Source organism: Ochotona princeps, chromosome 32, assembly GCF_030435755.1.
Source record: "Ochotona princeps isolate mOchPri1 chromosome 32, mOchPri1.hap1, whole genome shotgun sequence".
Taxonomy (NCBI): Eukaryota; Metazoa; Chordata; class Mammalia; order Lagomorpha; family Ochotonidae; genus Ochotona; species Ochotona princeps.
This window is the reverse complement of record NC_080863.1, coordinates 9750636-9764972: the sequence shown is the minus strand read 5'-3', so window position 1 is coordinate 9764972 and position 14337 is coordinate 9750636. Positions and strand designations below refer to the sequence as shown.

General features: G+C 42.6%; 1 protein-coding gene across 4 annotated transcripts in view; it reads right to left on the bottom strand.

Annotated features, from left to right (window-relative positions):
• Window positions 1-1706: 1706 nt before the first annotated feature.
• The window catches only part of PHTF2 (putative homeodomain transcription factor 2), an 81376-nt gene continuing 68745 nt past the window's right edge, over window positions 1707-14337 (bottom strand). For all 4 annotated transcript variants that reach the window (XM_058657500.1, XM_058657502.1, XM_058657501.1 and 1 more), the window contains 8 exons: window positions 12516-12644; window positions 11607-11879; window positions 11240-11371; window positions 9869-9955; window positions 7933-8088; window positions 7205-7300; window positions 4435-4560; window positions 1707-3858 (listed from right to left, as the gene is read on the bottom strand). In XM_058657500.1, the coding sequence (XP_058513483.1) occupies window positions 3838-3858; window positions 4435-4560; window positions 7205-7300; window positions 7933-8088; window positions 9869-9955; window positions 11240-11371; window positions 11607-11879; window positions 12516-12644 (1020 nt within the window). In that variant the 3' untranslated portion in view covers window positions 1707-3837. The remainder of the gene's footprint in view (window positions 3859-4434; window positions 4561-7204; window positions 7301-7932; window positions 8089-9868; window positions 9956-11239; window positions 11372-11606; window positions 11880-12515; window positions 12645-14337) is intronic.

The window sequence follows — 14337 nt, the reverse complement described above, 5'->3', positions numbered from 1 at the left end:
ATGGAAGGGTCAGGGCACAGAGCAGCCGCCCTGGGCTGCCTGCGTCAACAGCTGCTCCCAAGCCAGAACTCAAACCTAAAAAGGACCCTGCACCAAAAGGGAGAGAAGGCTCCCCAAGGGGAAAAGAAGGAAGGTGATGCTGGCAGGGCTGGGAGGGAGCCTGCAGAGAGTGGAGATACCAAGCCAGCCCAGCCCGGGGAGCAGAGGCTGCTGGAGAGAAAGGTGGAGTGCCAGCAGCTTAGCTAACTGTGTTTCTGGTGACTTTCCAAAGTGCTATTTTTTTTTAAAACCAAGTTTCGTAAAAGTGAAGACTTTTGTTTTACTTTTAAGGTATGTTTTCAGCACACGAAATACAACATGCCTTCCTGGTTGGTTTCCAAAGGAGGGACGGTCTCCTTGTCTCTCTCCAGCACAGACTTGACTCAGTTAGACCCAGACACCTGTTTGGACACGACCCACCCCCTGCGATGGGTCACCAGCAGGACACACGTGACCTTGACAACACTGAGATGGTTTTCCTCACGAGAGCAAAGTTTCTTTGCTAGATGTTCATGTTCTGAAAAGTCAGAGTTGGCTTGTGAAAAGTGGTTCAACGACATGCTAAAATGGAAACATCAAGCTTCACTCTAATTTTTCTGTTTCCTGAACACCAGAGGAAGACTTTGCCAAGTTGTATAGAGGCTTTCTGATGTTGGTCATCCACTGCAGGAGGTGGAAACCGGTCACATACTGCTCCCGACTGCCCAAAATATCTTGATTGTTCGTGAACACAATGAGGTTAGAGGCAGTTCTGCTGGGAGCTGGGAGCCACTACCCTTCCAGACCACCACCTGCTTTCTGTTTGCAAACACAGACATGAGTGATGTAATAGCATTCGGGAGGCAAAGTCTGTGTATGTGTATGCTACTAATCTTTCATGTCGTGAGAATCTTAACAAAATCAGAAATGTTGCTATGTTTTAAGACATTTATTGTCATTTCCCCTAACATTTAAAATGAAAGTACAGGGTCCAAGGCGATAGCTCAGTGGCTAAATCACTGCATGCACCACAGTCACATATGGATGCCAGTTTGTATCCTGGATGTTCCACTTCCCTTCCAGCTCCCTGCTTGTGGCCTGGGAAAGCAGTCAAGGACAGCCCAAAGCCTTAGGACCCTGCACCCACATGGGAGACCTGGAAGAAGCTCCTGGCTCCTGGCCCCTGGCTTTGGATCGGCTCAGCTCAGCTTCAGCTGTTGTGGCCGTAGGGGGAATGAACCAGTGGACGAAAACTTCTGTCTCTCCTTCTCTCTGTGAAAATGTGTCTTTCCAATCAAATAAATCTTTCCAAAAACAACTGAAACAAAACGAAAGCTCATGGTACAGTCATCTCAAAGTCACCACAGACTTGTAACTCAAAATCTTTTTGCTGTTGTTGTTAAGAAACAAACCAACACTGTCAGTCACAAAATGCTTTATTTTCAACTTGCTGTTCAAACTTCCAAATGTCACACACGCAGCAAAGAAGCAACAGGTAAACAAACACCCGCCACAGCTCTGTCTCCGCCTCTTGGCTTTGCCGTGATGTGGTCTCCTCTCTCACATTCCTGGTTTTTTTAAGGCAGCAAAGCTGATTTTTCTGCTTTGGGAAACAGAACGGTGCTGCTGCTTTCTGAGACGGTGGAAGGTGCCAGCTCTCACCACTCCCGGCTGCTGCTGCTTGCCCTCGTCAGTGACACGACTCAACATGGTGCATGCTTGCTGAGAGGGGATACTGCACTTGGCCCGTCACTTCCCAGCTCTGCGTTCAACTGAAGTTCCACCTAGAAGCAGCGTCTCCCTCAATCAGCCTACTCTGCTACTTCTCTCAAAAATAGCTCCATTCTGAAATATGCACGAGACACAGAGTTTCATCTTTTACTCCTAACAGAACTCATGCTGTACTTTTTTTTTTCTCAAAATATATTTGATATATTCTGTGCAAAATGTTAAGTTTTGTATAGGCATGTACCTTAGTCTGAAAAAAACCAAAAGTTTATAAAATATAATTCCTAAAAACCACCTCAACATTAGACAATAGAAGAAGAAGAAGAAATACAGCCAAGACACAGCCTAAAACTCTCGCGGGAGAAACTAGGTGGGTTCTTAAAGCTCCAGGGATACATTGTTTGAAAAGACTCAGAATGCACTTTGGTCGTTATTAAACATATGAGCACAGAGGCAAAGAAGATGGAAGGCTCGCAGCTGTCCCGTACAGCTGCGACATCCGCCGCACGGTGAGGCAGAGCCCAGATTCCCCGCAGGAATGGCAAGACCGCGCGCATGCGGCCTGGCTCGGTCCTACTGGCATTCCTGGTTCTGATGGTGATCTGGGGTGATCTGATGGTGGTCTGCACCAATCAAAGGTTATTTACAACTGATTATTTTTAATGTGTACAAACGTTGAGGCTGATCCAACATGATACACTTTGCACCAAGAAAATTCTAGTTTGTTCAGATATATTCTTTTAGAAACGAGATGCCCAGTTTTAAAAAAAATTCACACACAAAAAATCTCACATTTCAAGTTGAGTCCTAAAACACTCTTGATTGTACAGACATAACAACTTAAAACCCAGGCCCAATTAAAATACTGTTGTCTTTGCCCTATTTACCTAACATGCCAACAGGATAAGTTCTGACGGGACACTTGGCAATGATGGAAGGGGGCTGTGGTGGGAGTTAATTCCCCAAGTTCAAAGCATCTAAGATAGCCCTTACGTAACAGATGGGGTCGGGGAGGGGGCGCGAAAACGCAATAGATTGAGGGTGGAGGGTAGGATTTGCAAGCTGAAGCTGTCTTCGATGGAAATTTAGATATCATTTCATGACTAGTGGTGTGAGGAATATCGTATTTGCTGTCAGCCTGACTCTTCAATTGCTCATTTGAGTGTGGTATGAACAGAACACACTACAGTGTACCATGGGGAGAAAATTACCTTACTTGAGTAAACATGATGTACTCTAGTTATATCAATAGGCACTTCACTTGTGAGATGGGCAGAGGCCTCACTCAGAAGGATACCATATCATGCCCTAGTACACTATGACATATCCCCTAGAAAGATACACATTAAAAGTAACAATTTTTAAAAGTGCACATTTTGAGCATGCACAGTTGGAGCTGTGCGGACAGCCCAGTGTTTCAAATAAATACAATTATTACTAGTTAATTTGTATCAAAATATCTTACAGTATGGTAACCATTTACAATTATTGCTCTATTAAGAGTTTTGTCATCAAAGAGCACTTGTTGACCTGTTATGTAACACTATATATGTATATGTATATATGCACATAGACACATATACATATATAGATATATAATTTAATACTGAAGGGTGCTTCAACTGTAGCTTAATCAATTTAGATCCTGGCACCGTCTAAAATAACCCAAGGAAAACCCTGACTGCTCTTGAGTTACTCAAGAAAATGCTATCTGTGCTTTGCTGAGTCCAACACAACACTGTAAAGCTAAAGAATTGTCTCCCTCCGTAAGGCAAGTTCTCGGCATCCATGGAGGCACAGGGCTCAGCCCAGTCATGGCTTCCGCGGTCATGCTCCGTGACTTAGCTAACTACCAGGATCTCAAGTATCAGTTATCAGTTTTATCACCCTTTCACTGACTAAGGACACCAATGCTTAAAAATAAAATATAAAGACTAAAGTAAATGTTTAAAAAAATGAACAAGTAAAATAAATATAAGAATTGCACAAGACAGTCTGATGTAAACACTTGAGCCTGTCGGCTGAGCCTCCCGAGGTGCACAGTCGGCGACGCCTTCGGGAAAGAGGCCATGGCTGCTTCCCTGGGACTCCTCAGGATTTAATCTTCCACAGCTGGAGGGGGCAGAAACACAGTCATCATTAGAGCTGGATGGGACATGGAAATGTGAATCTGGTCATGTATGGTATTTTAGTCTGAATTTTGTTCACAAGCGAGTATAGGTTTTGATATTATAGTTCCTTCACCCTCAGGAAGAGTTTGGCTTTAAACACAAACAAAAAAAGTAAAATGGAGATTTCCTTTGCTGAAAAGTGGCAAAATACATCTAACCACCCACTTAACGCAACAATCCCACACCTTACTAATGCACTGGAAGATGCTATAGCAGTGACAAGGTAACAGAACTTTTGGCCAAAACAGAAATACTGCTCTTCTTGCTCCTTTTTTTAGATTCATATCACATGAGCAAAAGTAAATACTTCTACTTATCCTACAAGACTTCCATTTATAACGAATGCTCTACGAAACAGGAACCCCACCGGTATCACAAGCTAGGAATTGATACCATTTCTTGTTTGTTTGTTTCAAATCAAATGGGAAGGTGTTTTCATTCACTGATGAGATCTCAGCCAAGCACAGGCCCAAAGGAGTGTCCCAGAAGGGCCACTAGGAGGTGACAACTGTCTTACCTTCAAATTAAAGCCCAGCAGGTCACTGATGACCCCCGACACGGCGGACAGGATGACAACCTGGGTGATGTTATATAGCAGTGGGTTCATGGTAAGTCCATACAATCGAAAGGGACTGTCCAGCTCCTAGAAGGGGGAACAGGAGGGAAAGGAAAAAAAAACTCAATAAGCTCCAGATTCAAGAATAATGATCACCCTCATTAACTCATGACAACTACAATGGGAATTCTTAAAAGCATTATTTCCAGACCCGGCACTGTAGCCTAGGGGCTAACATACTCACCTTGATTGCGTTGGGATCCCATATGGGCGCCAGTTCTAATCCCGGCTGCTCTACTTCCCATCCAGCTCCCTGCTTGTGGTCTGGGAAAGCAGTCGAGGACGGCCCAAAGCCTTGGGACCCTGCACCCACGTGGGAGACTCAGGAGAAGCTCCTGGCTCCTGGCTCCAGATTGGCTTAGCTCTGGCTGTTATGGCCACTTGGTTTGGAAGACCTTTCTGCTCTCTGTCTCTCTGTAAATCTCACTTTTGAATAAATCTTTTTGTTTTTAAAGCATTATTTCCAAAAAGACGCAAGCAAAGGATGCTTTCAGGAAAGACAAACCTGATCAAATTTTAAATAAATAAATTTTCATAGCAACTTTATTTCTTTTTAGAAAATAATTTCCTTTAAAACAATGACCAGGGGTGTGCTGATCTAGTAGCTACGTGGAAGGTAGATAACATTTCTTTAGTATATGAGAAAAACTGAAAGAGAACAGATTTACATAGAAGAATTGAAAATCGAAATAGCCCACTTTTCTGACAATATTAATTCATGTTAAAATTCCCCTTTGAGGCAATTCGTTTTCAAATACATGTTTTAGATATTTAAAGCTCTTTTTACAAGCCAAGGCCTGTTCTAGGCTCTGGGAAGTCAATCCCTGAGCTGAAGAATCCGACAGTCGGGGGAGAGCAGGTGATCCCACACCACAGAACATGGCAGGCCACGGAGCAGCAGCAGGCCTGAGGGGGTGGCAGTGCTCCGAACCTGCAAAACCAGTAGCTTCAGTCAGGTGGTTGTTTGGACAGACTGGGGACAAGGGGACAGTAAGGGAATTGAAGCAGGTGTGTGTGTGTGGAAGGTCCCCAGCTGAGCAATGGGGAAGAGAGATGAAGGCAGTAAGGCCAGAGCCCAGAACACCTTTTAAGACAGTTCAGTGTCTCCGTTCAGTGAGGCAAGAATCTCACATGAGACAGGATTACCAGGGCAGAGGGGATGAACTGGAAGACAACTCATGGCTGGCATCAGTGCAGCTCACAGACTCTCGGCTGACAAGTGAGCGACCAGTTTCGATCTACATTCAGCAGCAGGTTTTGGACTAGGGGGCAAAGCACACTATCCTTTCTATTTTAGGTATTTTTACATTTCTGTAAGATCACACTGTTTGTGACCCAGCACTTTTGTAGGCCCCTCTTGCTTATCACCGTGCCCAGACCTTGGAGGCAGTCAACATTCAAGTATCCAGCAAACATCAAATTATTAATATAAAATATTTCCCCATCAACATTTTGGCAAAAAAAATTTGAGTTTGCCTATATTACTGTTAGCCTACATTTTGTATTTATCATTAAAATATCACCATCTTCCTCACGATAATGAAAGAAATTTAAAAATTAAATAAATTTATAATTTTTTAAGATTGATTTTTATTGAAAAGTGAGATAGATAGAGAGAAGAAGAGACAGAGAGGAAGATTTTCCATCCAATGATTCAATCCCCAAGTAGCCACAACAGCTGGTGCTGAGCCAATCCAAAGCCAGGAGCCAGGAGCCTCTTCTGGGTCTCCCACGCAGGTACAGACTCCTAAGGCTTTGGGCTGTCCTCGACTGTTTTTCCAGGCCACAAGCAGGGAGTTGGATGGGAAGTGGGGCAGCCAGAATTAGAACTGGCGCCCATATGGGATCCTAGCACATTCAAGGTGAGGACTTTAGCCGCTAGGCCATTGTGCCAGGCCCCATTTGTAATTGTTTTAATATCACCTCCATTCCCACCCCCATTTTCCTTGGGAACTCTTTCCATGTCTTATAGAGTGAGGTCCACTGTCTGTACCCAATTAACACAATTATTTTCATGACATTCTTTGGGAACTTCTAAACAATTCCAAGAATTTTAATCAACTGGTTCAAGAAATTCAGATTTCAATTCTTTTCCTGGTGTGGCTGCCCTGGTACAGTGAGGAAGCAGCCACTTGGGATTAGCCACAAGCCATGCCAGAGGCCCTGGTTCGCACTACAGCTCTGTTTTCGATCCAGCGTCCAGTTTTTTTCGAATAAGAACAAATAAAAATTTTCCTCTTCAAGAAAGCATTGTTAGCATTCTAAAATGACAATAAAACATTTTATCAAATTATTCCTAGCTATTGTGACTAAATATTTCCAAGACTATACTTTTACCAGAATGACTTATAAATGAAATATTTACTGATAGGAACATCACATCTTCAATTCTGAAATTTAGTTAAGTTCCAGGAGGTGAAAGTTTCCAATTCCAACTTCCACAGTTCTCTAAGCTTTATTAACACTCTGTACAATGTTTTAAGAAATTGCCTGGATTAGCCCGGCTACTTTTTGCAGTGAGAATTACAATGTAAATGGCATGCATATAACTTGGAACCCATGTTGGGAGTCACGAAGACGAAACACAAAGCAGGGTCTACAGGAGCGAGGGATGCAGCTCCGACGTCAAGCCGGTGCGCCCCACACTCTCCGCCTCCAACTGCACTCTCACCTTCAGCAGTTTAGTAGCCAGCTTCAAGACATTATTCACTAATGTCAGCTCCTCCTTTTTATTAGGTTTCTTCTCCATTTTCAAGTAGAGGTTTATCTTTTATTAAAAAAAAAAAAAAAAGATGAACAAACTGTCATCACACAGACATTGTCAGAGGACTGCGTGCCACCCGCGCAGCTCCCCTCGTGGACAGACGGGCCTGTGTGAACCTGTGGGGCAGCTAAGCCCATAAAAAGCAAATGATCCTTAACTTTAATCTTCAACAAGCCCACTGCCAATGTTTCCTTATACAATTCCTATGACATGGAGGAGGAAGGCCTTTAACAAACTCCTACAAGAGAAGTTACGCATCAAGGTTATTATTCTATTCTTTTGAATGAAATATTTTATTCTATTGAATAAAACGTCAGACTCATTTAAATGCAGACCGGCTACACTGCAAAGCAAACATATTCCACTAATGGTTTCGAACATGTCATTTCTGTGGAAGCTATTTCCCTCTTGTCCAATTAAAATGGGACACAGAGACAGATTAGATTTGAAATCTGAAATAAAGGAGAAACATCAAAGAAAGCTCGTGTTTTATCAAATGTTCAGTGTTGGTTTCTACAGCATGAATGATTTCACTCAAATTCTGCTCTCAGGAAACATGAAGTAAATGATAACATTTTAACCTGGCATGCAGCTCATAGACATTCATTTCTAACACAATAACTACGCATGCTCACCTGCTCCGTAAGTAATATTGAGGTATTGCTGTATTTTTTACTTGTTTCCGATCCAAGAGTGACAAACCTCAGGAGGAAAAGTGTCAGTGAGATGCACCAGATGACAAGCTCCCAATTGTAGTGACAGTCTAGAAAGATCTCATGGACGTGGAGCAGCTGCGAGAATTCAAACAGACCCCATGAAGCGGGAGCGGGATTCAAACAGTTCCATTTCCAAAGGGAAAAACACTCGCAGTGTAAACGTCACATTACATTTTAATTTTAGACTGAATGTAGGGTGTTTTCTACGTGTGTCACAAAATATCTGATGTATATCAAAAGTAGGACATACTCAATATATGTCATGGGACCTGTAACCAGTATGGTCAAATCCTCCTATTTTGTGATATTTCTTTCAGATTTTTGAAGTTTAGATTCACAGATTCTGTCAAAATTCCTTTCAGCTTTCCCTCAGTTTTGATTTCTCTTCCCCTGCCCTGCCTCACGCCCGAGCTAAGCGATTTTGCATTTATCCCTGACGGGGGGCAGGGGGGCAGGACAAGGTTTGCCGTCCACATACAGCCTTTCATTTTATTCTCTTCTCATGAACCTTTTCAAGACCTCCTGTGCACAGAGTTGCAGGGTTGGTCCTGTGGCATGGGGGGCTCGGCCAAAGCTTGCGGCACATGCATCCCATACTGGAGTGCTGGTTGGAGTTCCGATGTTCTGCTCCTGATCCAGATTCCACATAATTCCTCTGGGACGGTGGTCGATGATGACTCAAGGACCTGGGCCCCTGCCACCCACATGGGACCTAAGTGGCGTTTCCAGCTACTGGCTTAGGTCCAGTGAAGCCGGGCCTCCCACCTGCATGGTAACCCTTCCTGTCTTAGTTCTGCTTCTGGGGTCACTTCTCCCTCCCAGCTCTCAGGATGTACCTCAGCTGGGTTTATTTGGGTCATGGTGCTTTCAATATCGATTTTTTAAAATGTCTGATGCACCTGAAGTACCCCTTGGTTACTTCCCAAGTCTATTTGTTCCCCATTGCATTATCTAAGTCTTCAGTCACTTTAAAGGAACTTGACAGTTTACATAGACCAGTCTCTCTTAACCCAGCAGTTGGCTACCTGGCTGACTGACCCACAAAGGACGATTCGTTTGGGTGCTTTGAAATGGGAAAGGGTTCATCTGTGGAAATCCTGCGAGTTCCAGACCACAGCCACAACCCCCCGGAATGGTCTCAGTTTTGCTTCTGTTGGGTCTCTGTGGGTCTAGAACCACTTTTTATTCTGACTTGGGGGCAGGACAAGATGTTCAGACTGCTGGAGCCTTTGCATAACAGCTCCAGTTTGGGGTTTAATGGTCATTCATGTTTGGCCTTTCCTGTCTTGTGAAGTGACAAAGGTATGCAACATGTCTAGTAATAAGCTAATGTAGGAATATTTAAACAGCTAAGATTATTCTTCCTCCCAACACTGTTTCGTGCATGAAAGCAGAAAAACTTCAGACAATGTACCGTGTCATACTACTTGAACTCAAAGCTTGCAAAACTTTCATAACCCAAAATACTTCCTCAGCTACTTCTGTAATTCCCGACTAGTCTTGGTCACTCAGAATTCATTCTCACAGCATGCAAATCAGAGGTTAAAAAAAATAATAAAAGAATGCTAACTGTGAATAAATCAGAGATTCGTGGAACAATTTTATAACTCCTCTGACTCATGTTTGTTTTTTGGGAAACAAAAATTATCAGATGGATCCTAGAAAAAAATTCCTGTATGCTCGCAGACATTTCAAGCTCTGTCCACTGTTGGTGACACAGGACATACAGATGCATTGTATCTACTGTGCCCCCCAAAAATCTGCCACAAGTCAATTTCAAAACTCCCCTGGCTCACCAGGCTTACCTGCGCTACTACGCTGATTACTGATTGCTGTGTGGAGTTTCTACACTCACCTGTGCACAACAGATGAACACAACTGAAATTGTCAACAGGAAAGCAGACGAAACGATGACGTCAACAGATCTCTGGGGCCCTCGCCGCTGAGGACAGAGAAAAGGGAAAACAGCTGTCAACGCATGACTGCTCAGCAGCTGGTCCACCTGCTCCAGGCGAAGGCACTGACCCATCACTGGGGGCTGACCCTAGCTCACAATGCTGAAACACACCGAGTGTGTTAGAGGAAGTGAAATGTGCAAGTTATCACTAGTTCCTGAGGATCCGCAGCATGGTGAAGGTGTCCTCTAAAAACAGAACTTTTAGCCTAAGTTTCGGATCTCTCATTTTGTCAGACATTAATAATTTATTGAATGAATGTTTCTTGAGCACTGGCTCAGAACTAAGCACTGTGCTCGTTTCTAGAAATATAGCATAGAACAAAATGGACACGATTGCCCACAGGAAGTGGCAGGGGAATGAGCCACCAGCCCACAATGACAGTTCTATGCGGCAAGTTCCTACAGTGGGGGCAATGAAATGATAAAAGTAGGATGCTTCAAGACAACTGGCAGCGAGGCTTCATCTGGCTTCGAGATATACAGTGTTGGCACAGTGGTGCAGTGCGTTAGTAACCACTTGCGATGCTGGCATGTCAGCATGCTCTGTTCTGATCTAGCTCCCTGAGAAAGCACTTGGCAGGATGGTCGCTGAGCTGAGCAAACGATGTCCCAAAGGAGACCAAAGTGATTTAAAGGAAAGAAGAGGGACAGCCATTTGTCCTGTGCTGTAAGGACAAGTGTTCGGGTTTGAAATCCAGCCTCCGACCTGAGCTTCCCATTGCCTCAGACCTTGGGAAGCAGCGGATGATGCTCGGGTGGCCAGGTCCCCACCACCTATCTGGGGCATCCTGTGCTGAACTCCAGGCTTCCAGACACGCTGGGCCACTGAGCATACGAGAAGAGAGAACCAGTGATGAGATCTCTCTCTTACTCAAATACGGTAAGCAGATAACTTTGAATTTTAAAATACAAAGGCAATACAGCACCAATACTAAAAATAAAGACTCTGCTCATCAGATTAAAGATCTAGGTGTATCAGAGAATATTCGGTCCTTGAGTCAACCTTGATTAAGACAGGTGTTTCGAATAAACATCTTTGAACTAGCACTAGCATGATTAGCCTTATAATAAAATGACTTTTTTTCCCCATTATTATTCTTTTCTAAGTAGTGGGCTCCCTCTGCTGGCTTGTGACAACGCTCACAGGTAGAAACAAAATCCGTCTAGATTCTGAGTAAGCTGGCGACTAGAGACACTGCACGTCAACAAAGACAGTGGGACCATCAGAGGAAGTTAACACGGTAGCAGAATTTATGACTGCCATTTTACCTTAAGATAGGAACGCAGAGACAGCCACATTTTTATATTCTGGACTTTCTTCAGCCGGAAATGAGGAACCTCAGATTTTCGAGCCCTCCTCGCAGATGTTAAATGTCCAAAGAGTTTTGCAAAAAGTAATCGCTACAAAAAAAAAAATACATATTAAGATATGGATTGCTTTATACGTATAGAATCACCGATAAAATCCAACAAAGCTGTACTGTGACGGCTTCGTTTGATTAAGTGCTAGGAAAGCAAAATGCACACACAATTAAGTCAAATGATTCAATGAAATCCTAAAATGCCTCGGGAACATGTCTAATAAATATTTTCATGTCTAATAAATATTTTCTAATAAGTATTTTCCAGCACTCACCTGTTTATAAGTTCTTTCTGCCACACACAGCAAAAAGAAGAAAATCCACACTAGACAAACCCGCACCACGAAGCTGATGAGCACCATGGACAGAACCAGCACGTCCTCGCTGGAGCCAAAGGCGATCTCACAGAGCTCCGTGGCTGAACGTGCCGGGAGCTGCTCCAGGTCTGTGGCTTGAGAGAGTCGGAAAACGAACGGAGTGAAACCCAGGACGAGGGAGATGACATTCCCAAAAATCTGGTATCCTATTCCTGGTATGTGATTGTTCACCTTGAGGGAGCCGGGGAGGAAAAAGGAAGACAGGGAAGATAAAACATACAGAAATATTATCTAGAACTAAATGTATATAGTGAAATCAATAGAAATTAAGTATGATTTATAGCAGAGGAGATCATTTCGATAAAACATTCATTTTAACAATCAGATTAGACCCTACTCCAGTCTGAGGACCTATACCATACACATAAAATATAATTTATTCAATTTTTAAAATAATTCACTATTAAATCTCTAATGTAAAAGGACCCATATTACATATATGCATACATATTCCATACATACATATTATGTAGTTTGATTGTTTTGTTTTTGAATACTAATAAGCAGGTGAGTCAGTAAGCATATACACACACAAACATTTAAAAGATTTATATGTATATGTCTATACACACACACACAAGAGGAAAGATTTTAGATTTTATCATCTATTCTTGGTCAGAAGGATAAAAATGTGTAGCTTGGTGACACATCAGTGTTTAAATGACACAAGAAGACAACTACATGCAAATAACGTTCAGGATAAAGACATGAGGTGAGTGGGTTATTCATGCAGCATTTCAACAGTGTGCTATCAGTGGAAGAGCGAACTGAAGCTCGGAGCGAGCAGAGCGGGCTTCCCACACGTACCCTGTTCATGATCATCCCACTGATCTCCAGCACCGACATGTCCGCCTTCTTACAGTCGTTGCCTTCCCAGACGATAGCACTTATTTTTTCTAGTCCTGGGTGGGAATTATGGAGCCAGGGCAAATGACTCTACAAGAATTACACAGAAATGGGTAAATACATTTATCAGATTTATACAACAAAAAATGTACATGCATTTGTGTATACACATACCATTTTAACAACATTTCAGAAGCACTCAATATATTTAGCATATTTTGTAATTGGAACATAGATATCTGTGCATACCTACATATACATGCATAATTGTAATGACGGTCAAAAGTTTTTTTATAAAAAATAACGTGACAGCTAAGATTCGATCCTCTCTGAATTACGACATAAGGATACCACCTTATCCTGGGACAGATCCTCCCGTACACTTATCTTTAAATTCAGTTACCTTTCTGACGTTTTAACTCAGTGTTTCTCCAAAGCATTAACTCATATCAGATTGAGCAAATACCACAAACTGATGCTCAAAGAATAGAAATGTCCCCCCAGGTAGAATAAAGTCTTTTGATGTTTCAAGGGACAAAAAAAACCACAATGTGTAGACTGAAAGCTTTAGCAGGAAAGATCAGGTGCTAAGGTTTGTTTGCATATTTTTGTCTGGCTTTAGTTTTATAAATAAAGGATAAAATAAAACTTCAAAATAGAGTAGGTTAAAGACAGCAGTAAAATGAACGAAACACTCACTTCACATGATCAGACTCTGAAAACAGAAGGAACACTAACAGACCCAGAACAGGGCGAAGGTGTCCAAGTCTCAGCATCTCTGGCTTCCATCTTTAAAGGACTAAACACACTTGACACAAAGGATTGCTTCTGCATTCAGAGCAACTTCAGGGAAAATACTAGATCTTCTAACATGCAAACTTTGTAACATGCATCATTTTAAAATAGCTGCTAACAATGAATATAAGAATTCTTTAAAAATCTACTCTGGTTATGTTCATTCTTTGGAGGATAAAAACGTGATTAAAATATGGTAAGGAAATGTTTCTGTAAACCATAAGGATTTTCCTCCAGGAGGAGTAAAGCCACACTCATTCATGCTAACTAATGCTGCGAATTAACAACACACAAAAAAACAGACAGGAGGAAATTGTTAACTTTTTCAAAGACACAGGATTTTAATATCCATTTACTTTCATGGCATACATTTCACTGTTAGGGCCTTCACAGCCATGAGATACTAGCTATCATTATCAAGTGATACATTAGAATTTATCCCCAAACAAAACATCATGTTAGCTTTGGGAAGAAGTAATTTGCACCAAAATATGTATAATATAAAGGCTTAAAAACTGGAAAATAGGGCCCAGCGTGGCCTTGCGGCTAAAGTCCTCGCCTTGCAAGCACCAGGATCCCATATGGGTGCTGGTTCATATCCCAGCAGCCCCACTTACCATCCAGCTCCCTGCTTATGGCCTAGGAAACCAGGACAGCCCAAGGTCTTGAGACCCTGCATCTGCGTGGGAGACCTGGAAGACACCCTAGACTCCTGGCTTCGGATTGGTGCAGCTCTGGCCACAGCGGCCATTTGGGGAGTGAATCATCAGATGGAAGATCTTTCTCTCTGTCTCTCCTTCTCTGTATATCTCACTTTCCAATAAAAATAGATAAACCTTTTTTTAAAAAAAACTGGGAAACAGAACAGAACAAAGAAACATGCAGTAGGAGAAAGGGCAGGAAGCTGAGCGGCCACGGATTTCCGGCACTGATTCACAGACTTTTTTTTTTCTTGTTTTGACTCTTTCCCAGTTACACAGACAAGGGC